The sequence below is a fragment of the Quercus suber genome, unplaced genomic scaffold (genome assembly GCF_002906115.3).
Source record: "Quercus suber isolate HL8 unplaced genomic scaffold, Cork oak 2.0 scaffold_136, whole genome shotgun sequence".
In the NCBI taxonomy this organism is placed as follows: Eukaryota; Viridiplantae; Streptophyta; class Magnoliopsida; order Fagales; family Fagaceae; genus Quercus; species Quercus suber.
In genome coordinates this window covers 1,333,185-1,356,396 of record NW_027069598.1, presented here as the reverse complement: position 1 = coordinate 1,356,396, position 23,212 = coordinate 1,333,185, and the positions used below count along the sequence as shown (strand labels likewise).

Here is a 23,212-nt window from a genome sequence, read left to right as displayed (position 1 = left end):
GGGGATTTTTTTTTTTTTTTTTTTTTTTTTTTTTTTTTTTTTTGAGGAACCTCTCTCAGGAAGTTAGATCTATTGCTTATCTCTACAATACCATCATCGGTTCCTCTTTTCCTCACTGAATGACTGAAGATCTGTAGATACCATTCCAAGATGCTAATTTCAACACCAAGCATGAACATTCAATCATTTTCTCTCTCTCAAGCATAGCCAATCTTAAGAAAAAAAGACTTTATTGCAAAAATCTGTCCTCACCATCAGCAAATCTGAGAAAAAAAGAAGATTTTTACTACAAAAAAAGCTCCATTGCAGATCTGTTTCAGCAATTTTTCAAAACAGGTTTGACCTTTCTGATTTTCGGTTCTCAGGTTGAACTGGCCGATTTACACTGTTTACCAGTTTTAAAGCTATTTCCGGTTTTTTTGCTATAACCGGACCGGATTAAAGACCGGTTCCCGGTTGAACCGGTCGAACCGTCCGATCCGGTCCGGTTTTTAAAACCATGGTAATTTTAGGGAATGGTTATTCAATTTTGGCTGCCTAACTCAGCCCGCCATTAATGGAAATGTATGGCTTTGGAACTAGCTATTTGTTGTCGGTGTACAATGTCAAGAATATAAAGTAGTAAGCTGTCACAACTCGCTGAGAACACAAACACAGAGAGAGAGAGAGAGAGAGAGAGAGTTGAAGATGAGCAACAATACAGATACAGTGCCTGAATCTTATCCAATGAACAGCGGAGATGGCACTAATAGTTATACCAAAAACTCCTAGTTCCAGGTTTCTTACAATTTTATTATCTATTTTGTCCTATTTCTTCCTCTCTCTTCTTATCTTATTTGGCTGTTGTGTATGTCATCTGGTAATGAATTTTTACCTGCCAAATAATGTGCATGCTAATAAATCTCTGGGCTGCAACATGTTGCCCCCAAATGGAAGAAAACCTTTTAACAAATACAATATATTTAATTTATTTTTCCTGCGACGTAGGAAAAAGAATATAATATATATATATATATATAAAGAGAGAGAGTTTTTGGTTGGATGCAATATTACACTATATAATATTTTTTAATTGGATGCAAATTTTAACAAATTTGTAGTTGAATTACATTATCTTTGTATATTCTCTATATTTGCAAAATTTCAAGATGATCAAATATCTATTTTATCAATTAATTGTTTAAATTCAAGTTTTTGTAGTTTAAAATAATACGTAAAAGACGAGTTTATGAATCGAATGATAAATAACACTCGATTAAGATAAAAATTAATATATGTTAAGAACATATAAAACATATAATCTAATAGTGAGATTTTCAAAATATGAATCTAATAACAAAGTATTAGGTGGTGTAATATTATTTAGAGTTATATAAGATGTAATATATATATATATATAAAGACACCTCACCTGGGAAAAAAAATTAAGGCCTTTATTGGCAATAGAATACATTGCTTATCTATCTAATAATATAGATAAATAAAAACTTATCAAGGCCCAAAAAATATTATCAATAAATTTAACCATACTATTGATTCTTGTATACTTGTGCATATGTTAATAATGACATACTTAACTCAACTTAGTGTCTATTTGGCTTTTTTTTTTTTTTTTTTTTTTTAAGTTGGAACATGGTCTTGAAGGAAATATACAAAGTGAGCTGAATTTTTTTTCTTTTTTAATTTTTGGATAAATTTGTTTTGAAGACATGGATTAGTAGGAAAGTGTCCTATTTTGTAGGCATTTTAAGTGGAGTTTGAGATATATTTTTACTAAATTGTCCCAAAATTTTGTCTTTGTTAAACATAGGGTCTAAAAGTATTTTTGAACTACATAAAAGTACCGTCCAAATAAAGGAATCCTGTTATAAATAGTATAGATATATAATAAAAATTGACATTGAAAAAAAGTCAAAAACTACTATGATTGACATACCTACTACGCAGAGGGCAGCTACAAATGTTGTGAAGGCAAAGATTGATGATGTAATTGCAGAGAAGCTTGATGTAAAAAAAAAAAATTCTTCTACTTCAGAGAGCACATTCCGTTTAGCAGATTTGGGATGTTCAGTTGGGCCAAATACCTTCATTACTATGCAAAATATAATAGATGTTGTGCAACAGAAGTACCAATCCCAAGGCCTTGCTTCTCATATGCCTGAATTTCAAGTGTTCTTCAATGATCATGCATCCAATGATTTCAATGCCCTCTTTGCCTCTCTCCCACCAAGAAGGTCATACTTTGCAGCCGGAGTGCCAGGGTCTTTCCATGATCGGCTATTCCCTGAATCCTCTCTCCATTTCGTGCATTCATCTTATGCACTCCAGTGGCTCTCTAAGTTGCCAGAGGAGTTGCTAAATAAGAACTCTGCTGCGTGGAACAAGGGGAGGGTTCACTATGCAAGTGCCCCAGATGAAGTAGCTCAAGCTTATACAGATCAATTTGCTGAGGACATAACAACCTTTTTAGATTGTAGGGCTAAAGAGCTTGTGGTAGGTGGACTAATGGTGCTTATCATGCCAGGTATTCCAAATGGGATTCATCGTTCTAGTGCACCAACAGGAATGATATTTGGTTTCCTTGGACTCTGCCTCATGGATATGGCAAAGGAGGTAAGCCAGCAATCAATTATTAGCCTCTATTACTTTTTGCACTAGAAAGTTTTCAAGTCAAATAGGTCACTGCAAGTAATTTAGTGAACTTACACTAAATGTCAAAATATGAATTTAGAATTTGGACCTTAAAAGTAGAAAATATGTAGAACTAAAACTTTATATATTTCTCTCTCTGCAAAACTCAAAGAATAAAAAACTTTATATACTCGTTTGATAATAGAAATTTGCTAGCAGCATGGAGTACTAGAACTCGTCTATAGAATGTACAAGCAATTTGCTTGGAAAACAACATAAAAAGAAAACCACTTCATAACGTTCTCTTTTGTAGGGGTTGGATGTTCTCACTTCTTCTAGTTATGCTATGTTCCAAGAACAATTTTCGTTCCATATATGTAAAAACCAAAAGAATTATATTAGTGATACTATAAATTTTATCACATATGCCTTGCAAACTGTTGTGTGTACAAATCACAATAATTCAAACATTTATTTATTATGTTATTGGAATAGCACCAATCGCATTCACTACTTCGTCAAGTTGTAAGCCTTTTGTAGTAAAATTGGTAATAATTTTAGTATTTCCAAACCAAAATACCTACTTTTATCTTTGCAGGGATTAATTAGTGAAGCTCAAGTGAACACCTTTAACTTGCCTGTATATGTTGCCTCACCCAAGGAGACAGCTGGTGGAAACAAATGGGTGTTTTAACATTGAAAGAATGGAGATAACACAACCTGGGGCAAGAGTGGACGGCCTCAGTGGCCAGGCATTGACAAAGCACCTAAGAGCTGGCATGGAGGGTATAATAAGCAAACATTTTGGAACTAAAATTATTGATGAACTATTTGATCGATTCTCTAAGAAACAACAAGAGTCTTTCAACCTGTTGGAGTCAAAATACAATGTAGGAACTCAGCTCTTTATGGTTTTGAAGCGTATACGATGCAGCTTTGGAAGCAAATGTAAGACTTCTTATTATATCACAAGTTTGCATATGTATCAAGACAACACTAGTTATTTCTGTTGAAAACTTTGGATAAGATGGTTTTATTTATTTATTTAATGACTCAATAGTTAAAATGGAGGAGAAGAGATTTAAACCTTGAAAGTTTCTATTGAAAATATCGTGAGGTTCTAATAATTGAGATATAAAGCTCTTGGCCACCAAAGGATTAGGGTTAAAACAATAGGAAATCTTTCTTTTCACAAGATACAAGTTGATTAATTAAGAGTAACACTCTCTATTCTGATTGCAATCAATAAATGAACTAAGACTTATGTAGGATCAACTTGGAATAATCATCTAAGTATGAGTACTAACAACTTACATCCTCAAGGAAAAACATTTAAAATACATTTGGTTGGAGGAGTAGAAAAATGGGATGATAGAAAATGGTAAAGAGATAAAAAAGTGAGATAAACAACTTAATTGTTTATTTGAAAAGAAAAGTAAGAGAATAAAAAATTCAGTTTGTCTAAATTGACTATTATGTCCTTATTTAATTATATATAAGAAATAATTTCTTTGTAATAAATATTACTCATATATCAGAGAGGCAATACATAGGCCCACCAAAATCAGTTCAACTTTCCACTCCAACCAAAAAACGCTAAAATCTCTTCTCTCCTATTTTCTCTTCCCGGTATTCAATTCTTACTGTTTCATCCCAAGAAAACGGACCATTAATAAGAATAAAATCTTGATAAAATATTCAAATCACAAGTCACAACTAACAAAACTCATTAACAAGACAAATTTGGATTGTGCCCATTGCAAAAGATCACACTAAATGGAAAAGAAATATCGATCGTAGTTCGATCAACATTTCATCAACTTATTGTTTAACTTTTATTAAGTTTTTAAAATTTATCATGGGAACTCAAACATTAGATCAGCGAGCATAATGGTGAATAATGAGCTAACTAGGGGTGTTCAGGACCCGCTTGACCCACCGGAACCACTCGACCCACTGCCACCCGAACCGAAAACCAACCGGCTCGAGCACCACTGCGGTTGGTGATGGTTTTGTCCAATGAAACCCGACCCTCATCGGTTCAAGTTTCAATTTCACTTCTCTCAACCTGTCGGAGCCAAACCGATCGAAGAATAGGTAGATTTGTTTGATTTTCCTCCTTTTTTCTCTCAAATCAGCCCAGTTTTAGTGGAGATCTCCCTTTCTATGCTTAGATCCGGTGGAGATCTCAAGATCTCCGTCCAGATCGAGTGGAGATCTTGAGTTATTCACCCAGATCCGATGTAGATCTCGTGATTTCCACCCAGATGAGGTGCAAATCTTAAGTTCTCCGTCTAGATCTGGTGGTGATCTCGTGATCTCGGTAATTTTCGATGCAAATGGAGTGAGTTTTTGTAGTTCCGGTGAAGTTTTTGCAGATTCCGGCGATGTTTGTAGAATCCGATGACTCTCTCCACTGGCTAAACGAACCTGAGCATCACCAAAACCCAAAATCGACTCGACCGATTAACGATGGCGGTCGGTTTCGGGTCCCTCCACCTTCCACCCGACGCTGGCGGGTCGAGTCCAGGTTGGGTCCAAAACCGACTCGGCCCGACCCGTGGACAACCCTAGAGCTAACATCTAAATAATAAATGAGAAAACACGAAAAATTTTTATTGAGAAAGTTTGTCATTGGATTTTTGGACATAAGCATAGCTGAGAATGCAATGACAATCAACTACTATATGAAGAATAACTAGCAATATATATATATATATCATATGGATTTTTTATTGGAATATCTATCCTTTTATTTTTGGAAATAGGTTACTATGATTGGCGTTAGAGCATCCACATCAGTGGATGCAAACTTATCATCTATTTTGCACCTAAAAAAAAAAAAAAACTTTTTCTATTTTACACACCTATTTTCACAATCAACTATTACCGATCACCAATCTACATCACCGATCCACATCACCGATCCAAATTGCCTCTCCAATCCACGATCACTAATCACTGATCCAACGATTTTGTTCCAGTGGTTGATTTTGTGGTTGATTTTTTATTTTTGTAGTTGATTCTTTATTTTGTGTCTATGGGGAGGTGTGTATCAGAGGAAGAAAGAACATGATGAGGAACAGAATGCATTAGTTTTGTAGAGGGAGAAGAGAGAGAGAGAAAAAAAAGGAGCAAATCAGATATTATTAAAATATTAAATGCAAGAGCTACAGTAACCGTGCATATTTGCACGGTTACTGTAGCTCTCGTGCATTTATGCATAATTTTACACCCACTAATGTGAGTGTTTTTTTGTTCAAAATATGTCAAAATCAGTTACTTTTTCTATTTTGCAATATTTTACACATACTGATGCTAATTCTCTTAAAGAAAAACTATCGTGACCAAGAATCACACTCTTCCATAAAGTTAAAACTTGAAAGCCCACAAAATTCTATAAAATGGGTGCCTTGTTAACATTATTTCTAGCGATTATTTGTAGGGAATGGGAGTGTGAATTTTGAAAATCTAACCGTTAAATTACATGTTCTTATTATATCCTTCATGCTTGTAAAATTTCAAAAAGATCAAAGATTAATTTCTATATTATCAAACAAATGTTAAAATTTTAAGTTTTTGTGATCCAAAATCGCATATAAAAAATAGGTTATTAATCGAATAGTAAATAACATCTAATTTGAACGAAATTTGATATATTTGTTAAGAACATAAAGAGCATGAAATTTAATGGTTAGATTTCTAAAATTCACATCCAAAAAGGTATATATGAGAAATTCAAAGAGTTTTTCTCCAAACTAGTTTAGAGAAAAATTTATTCATTTTTTGTTATTCTTTCCATTTTAGCTCTCTTTTTTTCGTTTTTTTTTTTTTTTTTTTTTTTAAGACGATTAAGAAGAGCAAGCCTGATCAGGTCTCTCTATCAGTAGCTAGTAAAAAGAAAATCCCGTGTATTTATTTTTCTAGTGTCCATATATCAGGTCTCTCTTTTAGCTGAAAAGTGATATTTGAAATGATATATACCAATTCGACTCAAGCAAGCAAGTCAAAAGCATTCAGGCTTTAATTCAGCCTTGAATTAGGCACTTCACTTACAGCTATGGTATAGTGGTAATTATATAACTTCTTCACAATTTGGCCTGTTTAACATACTATATAATAAGGGTAATTTCATAATTCACCTGTGATAAGGCAAAAGGAGACGGTCCTAATAAACTCGTCAGCTTTTTGCTCATGAGGGACGACGATGGCATAAGGTCTACCATTCCACCTCAAAGCTAACAACAACACTTTGGACGACAAAAGGGAAGCTGATGGGAAGCTAATGGAAGAAGCTAAAGGGGATACATGCACCTTTGATGGGTCTAACGTGGCCTGCCTTGGTCTCCACGCATGCATAATAAGGAACATCTTGTGCACCATGCTTAACCCTAATCGAGANTTCTATTTTACACACCTATTTTCACAAAACACCTACATCAATCCATCTATTATACACTATATTTTATATTCTTTTTTAATATTATTTTATCTCCCGTTTCTTTTTCTTGTTCTTCCTTTTCTTTCTTATTCTTTCTTTTTCCTTATCTCTCTGTCGTTTCCTCTTTCTTTTCTTCCTCTTCTTTCTTCGTCTTTTTCTCATGGTCAAAACCAAAAGCACCATCACAAGCACTCCAACAACACTACAACCATCACAAGCACTCCATCAACACCGATCTCCGTCAACCCACAAAACCCAAAAGCACCACCACAAGCACTCCATCAACACCACAACCATCACAAGCATCAAAAGTACCACAATGCCTCTCCAATCCACCGATCTCCATCAAAACCTAGAACCGATCCACATCACCTCTCCAAACACCGATCCATATCACTGATCACCAATCACCAATCCAACTATTACCGATCACCAATCTACATCACCGATCCACATCACCGATCCAAATTGCCTCTCCAATCCACGATCACTAATCACTGATCCAACGATTTTGTTCCAGTGGTTGATTTTGTGGTTGATTTTTTATTTTTGTAGTTGATTCTTTATTTTGTGTCTATGGGAGTGTGTGTATCAGAGGAAGAAAGAACATGATGAGGAACAGAATGCATTAGTTTTGTAGAGGGAGAAGAGAGAGAGAGAAAAAAAAGGAGCAAATCAGATATTATTAAAATATTAAATGCAAGAGCTACAGTAACCGTGCATATTTGCACGGTTACTGTAGCTCTCGTGCATTTATGCATAATTTTACACCCACTAATGTGAGTGTTTTTTTGTTCAAAATATGTCAAAATCAGTTACTTTTTCTATTTTGCAATATTTTACACATACTGATGCTAATTCTCTTAAAGAAAAACTATCGTGACCAAGAATCACACTCTTCCATAAAGTTAAAACTTGAAAGCCCACAAAATTCTATAAAATGGGTGCCTTGTTAACATTATTTCTAGCGATTATTTGTAGGGAATGGGAGTGTGAATTTTGAAAATCTAACCGTTAAATTACATGTTCGAGTCCTATACGGAAAGAGTTCTACAAAATACACAACTAAAGAGGACCTCTCCTACAATGAGACATCTTCTTAACCAAGGGACGAGTGGCAACCCTATGCTACTATAAAAACCCCAAGACCCTCATTAACCAAGGTATGCATAATTTATCCCAGCTTTATCACTCTAGAGTTGTAAAAATGTTCTCTGACTTAACCTTCGAAAGATCTTTGGCTGGTACTACACCGGTACTCTCCTAGGGTTTCTATTTGTTGTTGTTCACAGGTCTTGTTTTGAGCACGTGAATATTGTGCAGCTTACTAACGACTTTTGGCATCATCACTATAAAATGTTTCATTTTGGTTTTCTAATTATTTATTTGTTGGTATGAATTTTTTTTTTTTCGCTTTTAATTTGGTATGATTGAGGGAAAAGTTGGTTTAAGTTATTTTACAGTGAATGTCAATATTATTCCCAATGGTGCATTTTGAGACCAATATCCTGCACAGCCTCTCCCTTCAACTATATCCAAGCTACCAATATTTGGACGTTGTATTGTCATCTTTATCAATCTTAGATGTTTGCAATGAAGGATTCAAAAAAGTTAAATTGGTTTCACAATGATGCAACGTGACAAACCACTGAAGACTGTGGGGGCTAAAAAATAATGATACGTTTGGTAGGAGATTTTTTTTTAGGAGTGTTTGAGTTACGTTTCTCATTTTAAAGTGTTTGAACACTAAATTCAGAGAACTCCTCCTACCAATTTTTAGTTTTCAAATAAAATTATTTAATGACATTTTTATAAATATGTTCAAAACTGTAGGTCCCACCGGATTAGACCACATGAGGGAACTTTCTCTCTTCAATAATAATAATAATAATAATAATAATAATACTTTTACTATATTTATCAGCTTTAAAATATATATATATATATATACACACATAAACATACCAAAAATAAAATTATATTTTTTTGTGGGTTTCAGTTAACTCAATTGGTAAAGTCTCTGATAGTTGTATAAGAGATTTGGGGTTCAATCTCCGCCTATACCAAAAACTGATTGGTGTCTTAATCTGATGATATAGAGCTATCATCAAGAGTAAACGCCATAAGTTGAAACTTAAAAAAAAAATATTATATTTTTTCACATTTTAAAATATTTTATTTAAAACATGATACCAAACACATTTTTTGCATTATAATTATTTTAAATACGTGTTTTTACAACACTTTTTAAACCATAATTGTCACATAATTTTGAACAATAATATTTAAAATCTGCTGCCAAACAGGCAGTATGCCGTTTTAGTTTTTAAGCAACTTGTTCGTCCTAGCTATAGTATACTAATAAAACCAATAAAGTAATGGCGATTTAAAATAAAATAAAATAAAAACATATTATCCCGTAGGACAATGTTCGTGTAAAAGAGCCCATAATCTTAGGGTCAGATAATGATTGTACATGTTACATATTACTATAGACTACATAAGCATTATTCATTTAAAAAAAAAAAAAAGACTACATTAGCATTGACAATGTCAATGTCAGATTCCTTTCAATTACCGGGGAAAAATTAGAAGAGGAATAAAATAATTGGAAGCTACTTTCTTAGATACTTGTAATTAAATTTGTTAATAATTTTCGAAATAATTTCCTCTTGTAATTCAAAGTTGACGCCTTAACTCTTGAATATGATAAAAATTTTAGGCAGAGAAACAATGCGTTCATGTGGAGGTGGTATACCATGCATTCGATGCATGATATATTTTCTCGTTTATGTGGGTGGATCCGATGTCAAACCAATCCTCACCTTTCAGCCAAACGAGAAAATATAAATGAGAAAAATATTAAGATTATTTAATTGAGAATGTCTATCATTGGATTTTTGTACAATGAAATACTAGGGACCTAAAAAAAATGTCCACAACTATTATCACAAATGGTTATGTGGTGAAATGTGAATGGTTGAGATTAAATGATAGATCCACACTTTCATCAATTACCACTTATCACATGGAGAATTATGTCAAAAGTTGTGAAATGTCCATAACATTGTTCGGTTGGACACAAACAGGGTTGAGAATGCAATGAAAATTAACTACTTAAAGAATAATTTATAAAAAAAAAAATACTAACGAGTACCCTTAAGGAAATGGTTAATAATCTATTTAAAAAAAAAGTTTTTATGAGGAAAAAAAAAGTAATTATTATTTTGACAATTTTTTTTATTTCTCATGAAAGTTGTGTCAAAACTTTTCTAAAAAAAATTACTAATTATTGCCCTAAGAACACCTGTTAACCTTATCCTTAAAAAAATTAGTATATAAATATTTTATTGAGAAATGGAAAGATCTGTCCTTTTGTTTTTGTGTTGATTGTCATAAAAAAATAAAAAATAAATAAAAAATCACCCTCTTCCATAAAGTGTTTTAGAATGCTCTGGCATGATGGGAATGATTTATGAACTATTAAAAGCTAGTGTAGTGTGTGTTGAGAATGCTTAAATATTAGATTTTGGATAAAATAAAAAAGCTGAAGGAATGGAGAGAGATATCTTGAAACGCTCTGATGAGGAAGCTGACAATCTGGCCCGTAGCACTAAGAAATTTAAGGATAGTCATCAGTTGGAAGGTGATCAAGGAAGTAGGCCTCACGCAAGGATTGGAAGTTATAGAGATAAATTGGTGGGTTGCATCCCTGGAGCTTTTGAGAGAGCTTTCGGGTTTAATAGTGAGATGCAAGAGGACATTGAATCTGATGTTGAAGATGACGATGCGCAAGAAGATGGTCTCAGAGTTCGTTTTTCCAGAGAGGAGAAGACTCGGATGCGATCTCCTTGGTATCAAGGTCTTATTATCAAGCCGTTTGGAAGCAAGGTGGGGTACACTTATTTGGTATCCAAGCTTCGTGGCATGTGGAATCCGAAAGGAGGTATGGATTGTATAGATTTGGGCTTTGACTTCTTTCTTATTAAGTTTGAACTTAGTGAAGATGTGGATTACATTCTCAAAGGAGGACCTTGGTTTATAGGCCAGAATTTTCTTACTATTAGACAATGGGAGCCTGAATTCCAAGCATCATCTGCTACGCTTTCCTCTGTCGCAGTTTGGGTCAGGCTGCCTGAGCTACCTATTGAGTTCTATGAACACAATGCTCTGTTAAAGATTGGCAGAGCAATTGGACCGGTTTTACGAATTGATGCTAATACGGCGAATGGAGTCCGTGGACGATTTGCCCGTTTGTGTGTACAAGTGAACCTGGACAAGCCTCTTGAAAAAACCATTTATCTTGGGAAGCTGAAGCAGGTCATCCAATATGAGGGCATCGGAACTCTTTGCTTTGCTTGTGGAAGAATAGGCCATTACCGGGAAGCTTGTCCATTTGTGGTTCGTGAGTATCCTACTAATACGCAGGGAAGCTCAGAAAATAATGGTCAAGAAGCGCAGAGTCCTGGTGCTGGTAACTATGCGATGGAGAAGAATGCAAGGGAACAAAAAGAGGACTATGGGGAATGAATGTTGGTGGCGCGGCGAAAGTCAGCCAACAGAGGCCGAGAGAAGCCAAGTGGCTCTAAGGGGAGCCAGATGGGGGAGTCTTCCAACTCGGGCTATGAAAAGATAGGAGCTAGCACCTCGAATAGTGGTAGGGTGGCTGTGAAGAGAAAGGCGTCAGTTGCTCAGCAATCAAGTCAGCACAATAGAGCTGATGGGAAGAGTATTTTTGTTAAGGAAAACCACTCCAATGGGAGGCAGAAGGAAATAGGTCTTGTTGACTCTTGTAAAAAGACTATGGGCTTGGTAAGTGAGGGAGCGTGCTTTACTTTTGGGGCTAACTCAAGCCCAATTAAACTTAATGGGCCGAATATGAGTCCTGAGGGTGCTTTGAAGGATACACGGCCTTCTTATAAACCAGGTTCAGGGAGTAAAGAAAAGGAAGGCATTAGTCAGAGTGGTTGCAAGTATGGAGAGAGCAAAAAATTGGGCAATGTTCTACAAAAGCAAAATCATTCCAATCGGAGACGAAACTATCAGGTGGATCAAGCAAGACCCAACGGAAATCTGGGGATGGTTCGACTTGGAACTGATGCTGGCTTGGAAGAATCTATTTCCGCTGACGGCGGAGAGCAGCGAGTTGGGGTTCCTGCCTTTATCGAGCACGGCATGGGTGGAGACACCAAATCCGTGGTGGAGGTTTGCGACGGACAGACCAGCACTACCACCACTTCCTCTTCCAAACTCAACCTTGTTAAAGACAAGTTCAGAGGAGCTTCTCTCGGAAAGATCACTGTCCGAAATGGAAAGGGAGATACTGCTGATGGAGATTGCAGAGAAGAAGGTCCTTATGGGCAAAGCAGCGGAGTGCGTCATGTTAGGGAACCTGAACATGGTGAAGATGATCCGCTGTGTGGGAATAAGGTTTCAGGGTACCTTCCTAGCCAAGATGTCTGTGGGGGAGAGGGGTATTATCCATCACTCGGTAACTCTGTTCCGAGAGATGCTGAGGTGATGGGGGAATGAAGGTTGAGGAACATTGAGCTTCCCTCTGCATCTGTGGTTGCTGACTTGTCTTTGTCTACTATTAAGATGATGAATACGTTGATTTGGAATTGTAGGGGTGCGATGAAACCTCAGTTCAGGAAAACTGTGTTAGACTTGGTGGAGTGGCATACTCCAATGGTGATGGTCATCACAGAAACTCGTATGAGCGGGGCTAGAGCAGAGGAAATGATTGAGTCTCTGCCTTTTGATGGGTCGGTGGTCGCTGATTCTATTGGATTCGCGGGTGGCATTTGGCTTCTTTGGAGGAATGACATGGTGAACGTGGAGGTCCTTGCATCAACTGAATAGGAGATCCATGCAATTATCCGGGTAAGATCTCAATCTCTTAGCTGGATTATTAGTGCCATATATGCTAGTCCTAGGTTTGTTGAAAGATGTATACTTTGGGACAACCTTAAACTGATTGCTACATTACATGACCTCCCTTGGGCCCTTATGGGGGATTTTAATGAGGTTATTAATGAGGATGAAAAGGCTGGGGGTAATCCTATTTGTCAAAGAAGGGTACGGGCTATTATGGATTGCATGTCTGAGTGTCATATGTTGGATTTGGGTTTTTCGGGGCCCAAATTTACTTGGACTAACAAAAGGGAAGTAGGGGGGCTCATACAATGTAGACTGGATAGAGTTTGGGCCAACCCTGAATGGAAGGCAGCGTTCCCTGAAGCTGCTGTCACTCACTTGGCGAGAGTCAATTCTGACCACTGTCCCCTTTTACTTAGATTAGCTGCTCATCTTTCTTATGAGTCAAGTCGGCCTTTTAGATTTCAGCCTATGTGGATGAGTCATGAAGGTTTCCCTGCCATTGTTAATGAATCCTGGAATGGTATGGAGAATAATCTTATGGAGGCAGTTAACAGGTTTACCTCCAAAGCTCAAAGGTGGAACAAAGAAATTTTTGGGAATATCTTTGCAAGGAAGAAGCTCATCATGGCAAGACTTCTTGGGACTCAGAGAAGCATAGCCCACAGGCCTAATAATTTTTTGATTAATCTCCAAGAGCAATTGTCCAGAGAATACAATGAAATACTTCAGCTTGAAGAAGAGTTATGGGCTATGAAATTGAGGGTCAGTTGGACCATTTTTGGAGAAAGAAACACTAATTATTTTCATATCTCTACGCTGGCTAGAAGAAGTAAGAACAGAATTTGCAGCATCATGAATGATGAAGGGGAGTGGGTGCATGACTTGGTTCAAGTACAAGAAATTTTTACTAACAGCTTTATCAAGCTGTACCAAACTGACCAGCTAGCTTGCCCTTGGGTGCAGAACTGGGATTCTGATTGGTGCTTGAAACTAGAAGATGAGGAGACAAGGTTTATGGGCCAAATGCCTACCGATAAGGAGATTTGGGATGCTCTTAACTCTATGAAGCCCTATAAGGCCCCTGGGTGTGATGGGTTGCATGCGGGGTTCTACCAAAGGTTCTGGCTTGTGGTTGGAGATTCGGTTAAAAATGAGGTGAAGAATATCTTTGCTAACCAAACTATGCCTGATTTACTTAACTAGACTCTGCTTGTTTTGATTCCCAAACAACTAGGGCCTGAAACTGTCAGTCAGTATCGCCCTATTAGCCTTTGTAATACCGTCTACAAAATTGTTACTAAGATTCTGGTTCTTAGGCTTCGGCCTCTTATTCCTAAGCTCATTTCTCCCATGCAAGCCGCTTTTCTTGAAGGCCGTAGGGGTTCGGATAATGTTATTATTGCCCAGGAGTTGATATATTCCTTGAGAAATAGGAGGGGTAAAGATGGCTTCATGGTGGTGAAGATTGACTTAGAGAAAGCCTATGACCGCTTAGAGTGGAGCTTCATTCGGATGGTTCTCACTCACTTTGGATTCCCCGATAATATTATCCGTCTTATTATGAGTTGTGTGTCAACTACCTCTACTTCATTGCTTTTTAATGGTAGTAAGCTCGGTTCCTTTTATCCCTCAAGGGGCATCAGGCAAGGAGACCCTATGTCTCCTTATATATTCCTTCTTTGCATGGAGTTTTTGGGAGCTCAAATCTCTAGAATGTGTGAGGAGCACCGGTGGGATTCAGTGAAAGCCTCAAGAAATGGTCCGGGTTTCTCTCATGTGTTTTTTGCGGACGACATTCTGCTGTTTGCTAAAGCGAATAACAAGAATTGCATGGCTATCTTGGAGGTACTCAATAATTTTTGTAACTTAGCTGGTCAAAAGGTGAATGTTGGTAAATCAAGAATCTTCTTTTCTCCTAATGTGGCTGGTAGGAGAAAGAGGACTATCTGCAGAAGACTTGGTTTAATTGCCACTAATAATATCGGAAGATATTTGGGATTTCCTATCATTCATAAAGGTCGTGTGGGGAACGCTTTTAATTTTATTCTTGAAAAAGTTCAGAACAAGCTAGCTGGATGGAAAACTAAATTTCTGTCAAAAGCGGGGAGGCTTGTTCTTGCCAAATCTGCGGCTGCCCCTATTGCTGAATACTATATGCAATGCCATAACCTGCCAGCCAATGTTTGTAATGCTCTTGATAAAATGATGAGAGATTTCATTTGGGGGTCAACTGAAGAGAGAAGAAGAATGCATATGGTTAAATGGGGTACTATTACTCTTCCAAAGGAGTTGGGTGGTTTGGGGATTTTTTCTATGAAGCAAAGGAATGCAGCCATTTTAGCCAAGCTGTGTTGGAGATTGGCTCATGAGGAGGAGAAGCCGTGGGTGATGATGTTGGCATCTAAGTATCTCTGCTCCAGTAGAACCACTGTGGAAGGTTCCAAGCTGCCTTGTTCACCTATCTGGGCAGCTTGCAAGAAGGGTGGTCCTATCTATGTGAAGGGGTTGAGATGGATGGTAAATAATGGTGAGTCTGTTAACTTGTGGAAGGATTTATGGCTGCCTTGTGGGAGGCTAAGAGAGCTGGTTGAGGGCCCTTTAAATCGAGGAGAAGATGTGTGTACTGTGCGACAATGCTTTGATGATAATCAGGCATGGATGGGTTCAAGTGTATCCTTTGAGCTCCCTGAACATGTTCTTAATGCCATCCGGGCTACTCCTCTATCCCATGATCCTTCCAAGAGGGATTTTCTCATGTGGAACCATTCTAAGAATGGATCCTTTTCCATTCAAGCAGCATATCTTATTGCTATGGGATTAAATCCTCTGAATCCGGTTGCTGTGTCATTCAAGTGGGTGTGGAGTACTGAAACTTTTCCAAAAATTCAGTTTCTTATTTGGTTGTGCCTCCATGATAGTCTTCCCACGGCCTCTGTTCTGGGTTCTAGAGGTTTAAATATTGGAAAAATGTGTAGAATGTGTAATAAGGATAATGAAACCATAGATCACTTGTTTAGAGATTGTGAAATTGCTCATTTATTTTGGGAGCAGGTACAAGTTCCCCATTGCTATAGAAACTCTTTTAAACTCCCTTTTAAGGTTTGGTTGGAAGTTAATTGTAAAGATGATATGAATATTGATGTCAAAGGAGTTCCTTGGAAGGTTCTTTTTCCGATGGGATTGTGGCAGCTGTGGGTTCATAGAAATGAATTTTTGTTTAAGACAGGTACTATTGATCCGCTGGCGTGGAGAAGATGCATTCATAACAGTGCTGAATTCTTCTCAATTGGCTGTGTGGACAAGGCCAAGAAACCAAAAACCGTGATTCCAGTGGGGTGGGAGAAGCCTGCTGGTGGTTGGGTGAAGCTCAACACAGATGGTTCAGTAATGAAGAATCCGGACAGAGCAGGGGGAGGTGGCTTACTTCGTGATCATGAAGGGAATTGGCTGAGGGGATTTGTGAGGGGGTTCGGCTTCACTAACAGTGCATTGGCTGAACTTTGGGCTTTGAGGGATGGGTTAACACTTGCTAAGGAGATGGGGATACAACAAATTATCATTGAACTTGATGCTTTATGTGTTGTGATGCTGATGAACAATGGTACTGAAAATTTACTTATGGAACCTCTTTTATCCGACTGTAGGAATCTGCTGCAGGAATTTCCGAGCAAGCGGGTGACTCATGTTTTCCGGGAAGCAAACCAATGCGCTGATGCTTTGGCTAGAATAGGCGCGCAATCCTTGTATAGCTACCAGGTCTTTTGTAATCCGCCGCCTGTGGTGGAAAGTTTGTTGACTACTGATAAAGCTAGCTTTTTTTGTAATAGGCTGGTTAATGCCTAGCTTTAATTTATATCATGGTTGACCGAAGAAAAAAAAAAAAAAAAATGAATGCTCTGGCATAAAGTCAAAACCTTTTTTTTTTTTTTCGAGAAAGCTAAAGTCAGAACTTGAAACAAATGCCTAAGAGACATTTTATCAAACACCTAGCGCACATTGTGAACAACAATGTGAAACAATGCATGAACATCATGAAATCCATCCTTAATACATGTTCTTTTTGCCACAAAGGGCCAACATCGAAAGAAAATCATCAAAAGAAACCAATCACATACAAAAATTTGACAAAAAATAAATTTTCTTAATCCCTATGATGAAAATCTCAACCAAGAGCACAAAATCTCCAAAACATAATCTAAGGATCCAAAACAATGAAAAGAGTTTAAAATTACCTTAGAGATGTTAATGGGATGAAAAACCATTCAAATTGATTGGGTTTGATGTAAAAATATTGAATGAGGGGTTTAAGAGAGGATGGGAGAGATTTAAAATAGGTTTCCAACAAAAAACACTTTAAAAAGCTGTTTCTAGGCGTTTCATGACTAGCGAGTCGCAAGATGAGTCACAAAAATTTTCGCGAGTCATAAGTTAATTGCAAAAGCTTCTGGATGAACTCGCGATTGGGGTTTCGCGATAGGGCGAGTTGCTAAAACGAGTAGCCAAAAATTCTGACACTTGTTTTTCAACACAGAATGTGTTTAAACAATAAAAAACAAAGTAAGCAATAAACATGAACGCAAAGAGTGATAAAATCACTTTCAAATACATATAAAATTATCAAAAATCTTTTAGATTGATCCATATATAGTTGAGCATACACACATCACATTTAAGCAAGTACAATCGAGCAAATAAATAAGACATTCATTGAACATTAGACATGTGTGTTGTGTGTGTGTGTATATCAAATGTGGAATAGTCCTCAGTCTAGAGTGAAACTTCAACGATCAATTCAATCAAGTTATACACAACTAGTATTAAGTCAAGTGATCTATCTCAATTATAGAAATGAACATATATGGCATTCCAAAGAAAATGATTACATATCTTTGAAACTTTTCATTTGGCTTCTTTACAATTCATAACGTTTGATCATTTTTATCTTTAAATCTCTTTTTGAGATCGATGCCTGAAATATTTGATATTTCAATTTGATGAACAAGCCTTTGGCTTTTGGGCACCATACATTTTCATTACAAATTACTTTCCCTTTTTCCTAGTCAAATACTAATATGTGCGACGGCTTTTGTAACTCATTATCTCTTTTCGAGATTTACATTGGTTGAGCCCTTTAAGCAAAATAAAATGAGTGGGAAGAGATATAAGCACAAGTTTACGCATGTATCAAAACCAACATGACTATTAACTTATCATTCATGACAAGCTTAAAGATCGATTTACAACAATCACACATAGATGTCAAGATTTTTCCCACAAAAATAGATGTGCATACATAACAAGCTAAGCTCGTAAATGCACTATGCTATTAGTACGAAGATATTAAGCGAAACTCACATGAGATATGTGCTCAAACATATACGATCAAACTTTTTGAATTTTCCTTTTTTTTAGTGGTTTTGGATTTTTACACACACAAAACAAAGATATAAAAGTTAGATCAAAAACAAAAATAAAACAATACATATAAAGAGATGCATGATGTACAAATGCATGACAATGAAACATATAATGCATGAAAAGTCCTACAAAGATCGAAAGAATTAGATCAAGGACCAAGAGAGCAAAAGCTCAACTATAGGAACCCTTCCTCATCCAAACAGAATGATTGTTTGGAATGAGAGTCTCATGAGAAGTGGACGAGAGTTAGAAGAATGAGAACTGGAGATGCACATAGACAAGGAGTTAAGAGCATTAAACACTTTCTTTAACAACATACTATTTTCACTCAAATCCAGTTTACCCTTTTCAGCATAACTTCTAAGAAGCTCAAGTTTCTCTTTTATTTCGATTATTTTAAGATAATGAAACTTAGAGCAATGAGGTCTTAGATGAACAAAGGCACCACAATGGTGACAAACAAGGTGTTTAGGTCCACTAGGCTTTTTGGAAAGGGATCTAGTAACATGGTTTTGCTTTTTCTTTAACTTATGACATTGAAGTCTTATATGACCAATCATATCACAATGGTGGCAAGTTGGAATAAACTTAGATTCATCTAAAACCTTAGTTTGAGATCTAAACAGAGGCTTTGACTTAATAGTCTTTCTCTTCACCTTTTGATTTCTTTTATGTGAAGGAATGTACACCGATTTGTTCTTTGAGATAGAACACACAATAGGCAAAAAATCGGGTACCACAACATGATTACAATAAATATTTTCATCGTTTTTAGGAATAGGTTCAACAATCAAACATTTGGCATGCATCTTGAGAGATTCATTTTTACATTTTAACTCATCAAAAAGTTTCTTAGACAAAACAAGTTTAGTATCCAAGTCCATATTCAAACATTCAAACTCTTTTAGCTTTTCAAGAGAATTTTCAGCAAGTTTCTTATATTTTAACCAATATGTTGAATTCATTGACCTTAGCAATCAAATGATTCTTTTCATAAAAAAACTTGCTTAAATCCTTATTAAACTTCTTAACCTTTTTCTTCAAGAATTTGATGTTGGGAATATCAATAACACTCAAGGATTCATGTAACATAGCATCACAATCATGAGGATTATCACTCATAAAGGCATTTTCACAAACACATAGCATGTTACATTCATTAACGTCCAAAACATGCATAGAAGTATACAAATCACTATCCATGGCAAATAACACAAGTGATCAAGGATCACATTTAGGTAATAAAACCAAAACAAGTGTATCCACTCTGATACCGAATGAAAGTTCAAATATTGTGTGAAACACCTATGAATGTTTAGACCCCCAATATAAAATTACTAATACAAGCTTATACACAAACAATTTATGTGCGAAATGATGAATATAAGTAAAACCCAATTTGGTAAAACACTCCAAACTGAAATTAATCACAACCATAGCAGTAATTAAAATGTAAAGAGTAAGGGAAGAGAGATGCAAACACAAAGATAACACGACAATGTGTTATTGAAGAGGAAACCGAAGTACTCGGCGAAAAACTTATCTGCCACCCTCCAAGTAGTCAATAATCGACTAGAGAATGAAGTTGGGATTCATGAATAGTAGAAGACCCTCCAAACCTAATCTACCCAGTGCACCTAAGCTCTCCAAGACTTCTTATTGTCACAAATTTGCATACGCATCAGCACAAATTTTATTTCATTTTCAAAAAGAAACTTTGATATTAGCTACAAATAAAGGTCCATAACAATAGGGACTTAGCCACTTTTTATATGTTCCTAAAAATAAAAAATAATTTTAAAAAAAAAAACCTCTTTTATATTAATAATGTTTAGTAAAGTCATAACTTAAAGAGGAAAAGTAACAACAATTGAATGTAACTAGTAAGTTTCTCATGCAATGCACGGATAATGTTATAATATTTTATATAAATCTGTTTTTTGAAAATATTATACATATATTATAGCATATTTATTATCAAACTTTGTTAGTAATGAGTTCATCATAAAAAGTAACAATTATAAATTGCACACATATATCTATTATAATTATTTTGTTCAAGTAATGAGTAATAATGAAAACAACTTGGAGTAATATTGTATAATAAAAGTTGATAAAAACATATTAATTTATTCTATATTATTGATTTTTATTATGTGATGTAATAAAATACTTCATTACAATTTTTTTTTCTTCAATGCTTTGTTATATTGGTATGGTGACACTTGTTGTCAACATCAGTTTCTCCATCTTCAACATTTGAAATTTTTTCAGTCCATATTTGTCCAATTTTTGAGCTTTCATCATTTTTTCCTTTTGTTGCATCATTTGTGTTAATTACTAATGAATTGGTACCGAGAGATTCTTGATTAGATCTTACAAAATTTGGACTTTGTCACTAAGATTTTTCATAGGTATTTGCATTTATATTAAATTTCAATGATGTGACAGTTTTTTGTAAAGTTTTTATTTTTGTTAATTTGGCATAGTGCAGCAAAAAGAATTAATATAGCATGTTGAATTGTGTTTTTTTTTTTTTTTTCCTCTTCCATATCTTTTTATCATTTGAAGGCTCATCAAAAATCTTAACAACTATGTAATTTTCAAAACCATCTTTTTGATTGAATTCATTCAAATGAAGTAGAGAAATCCTTTTTTTTTTTTTTTCCAAATCACGTGTGATTCCTTCTCCAATATCAATATTTTTACAATAATTTAAATAAGTTGTACCTTAGTTTATTTTTTAGCAAGATCTTGATCTTGTAGATTTATTTAGGATTTTCTCAGCATCTCGATCAAATATCATAAACTTTGTTTTGTTAGTTGCATTAAAAACTTCAATTTGAATCCTATATCTGAAATAGTTTGCAATTGTATACATATAGTAGTTATAGTGAGATAAATATATTATAAATATTTGAAGAGTATGTAATTAATGTGAGTGCCTCTAACTTTGGGATAGAAAGATTTATTTTTGTTTACCTTTTGCACACCAAAATGATCATGTTTGTAATTTGACATTCCTTTCACAAAGTATGCACAAAATGTAATACCAACCCATTTTGTATCAATGTTACTTAGTATATATTTGGATTCAACTTAATCTTGCATCTGCGTTTAGTCATTTCTAAAAGTATCATCTATACGTGGGGAGGAAGAAGAGAGTTTGTAAGAGGGTAAGAGTTTTTGCTTTGATTTACACGTGTGAATAGCTAAACTTGGGTCATAATATGTAAGGTAAGAACTGGGTCTGAGTTTTTCATAAAGTTTGGTATACTTTTAAAAGGTAATCAATTTTATAGTGAATAACTTTTGGTCTAATTGGTCTAATTGTCAAGAATAGCTCATATCAATATAATAGAAAAATAAGTTACTATGATCTATTGGGAAACAGTAAAAAAAAAACTTAATAAAAAGAGGTAAAAAATACTAAATTTATATAATAGTAAAAATAAGTTACTATAATTTATTGGATAACAGTAAAAAAAAAAAAAAAAAAAAAAAACTTAATGAAAAAAGGTAAAAAAAGTTAAATGCAATAAGTTACTATAATCTATTGGGTAACAGTAAAAAAAAACTTAATAAAAAGGGGTAAAAAATGCTAAATTTATATAATATTAAAAATAAATTACTATGATTTATTGGATAACAGTAAAAAAACTTAATGAAAAAAAGGTTAAATGCAATATTAGAGTGTCACGTGGCAAGATCTCATGCACTCTCACATGAGATCTTTGTTTTTATATATATACTAGTTGCAGATCCACGCGATGCATGGGAATATATAAATATTATGTAATGGAGTGTAATTTATAAAAAATAACAATTACTTCAAGTATTATCTATTTAAAAAATATATATTTCTACAAGTATTTTTTATCTCTACAAATATATCATAATATTATTTTTTGTATGTTTGATTAATATTTTTTTTAAGGAGAATCATATTCTTCTAACTTCTGTTGTAGTGTATTATATTTGTCTAATATACAACTAAACTTTATAAGTTTCAAATTTATTATTCAAATTTCTCATCTCTTAAAGAATAAGGAGATTATCAATATAATAAAAACTTATCACAAAATTACAATTTATGTTAACCAAAATTAAAAAGAAATCAAAGGAATAAAAGATAGACTTTATAATAATTTATTACTCAAACAAATGGTAGGCATATTCAAATTTAAAGCCATGTAGATTGTGTTTTATTATAAAGTCAAATTCTTATTTCTAAATAAATTAAGTATTAACCCAAACCAAAATTCAACCAAGCCTACAAAAGAAAGAGAGGACTTTGTGATGGGAAATTTAAAAAACACAATACCATAACACATTAAAAAAAATCATAAACCTTAATCAAAGTTATAAGAAAGAACAAAAATCTAGAAAGAGAGAGAGTACTCACAGTTTTTTCATGGGAAAAATATGGATTGAATTGGAGAAATGATATCGAATTTATAAAAAAAAATAAAATGAGTAAAAAAATAGTAAAAATATAAGAAAGAAGAAATGATGAAGGAAATGTAACGGTAAAGTAGAGAGAAAGCAAAAAGGGAGGGGAAATGTTGAAAAAAGTGCAACCGTAAATGTGAACTAACGGAGAGAATAAGAGGTTTATTTATTTATTTATTTATTTTTTAAGAATAGGGAGAATAAAAAAATTTTAAAAGATACAAAATAAGTTGATGTGGCATCTGATATGGCTCAACAAAAGCGTAACAATAATAAATGTTACGTTTCAGCTTCTATATATAAATAAAAGAGATTTTACTATTTGAGCTAATTCATGCAACCTAAAGAGTATTATATTATGTTTGATTTTTTCCCCATACATGGCACAAG

The 23,212-nt window shown here is 34.8% G+C and overlaps 1 protein-coding gene and 1 pseudogene across 1 annotated transcript; both read left to right on the top strand.

Annotated features, from left to right (window-relative positions):
* Window positions 1–22: 22 nt before the first annotated feature.
* On the top strand, window positions 23–3,675 carry LOC111998329 (loganic acid O-methyltransferase-like; annotated as a pseudogene).
* Window positions 3,676–10,627: 6,952 nt separating this feature from the next.
* On the top strand, window positions 10,628–11,602 carry LOC111998327 (uncharacterized). The gene has a single exon (XM_024030428.1). It carries the CDS (start codon window positions 10,628–10,630, stop codon window positions 11,600–11,602), a length of 975 nt encoding a protein of 324 aa, XP_023886196.1.
* Window positions 11,603–23,212: the final 11,610 nt, after the last annotated feature.

What these genes read in the sequence shown, in the direction of transcription:
- LOC111998327 (XM_024030428.1), top strand. Translation starts at nt 10,628, where the DNA reads ATGGAGAGAGATATCTTGAAACGCTCTGATGAGGAAGCTGACAATCTG.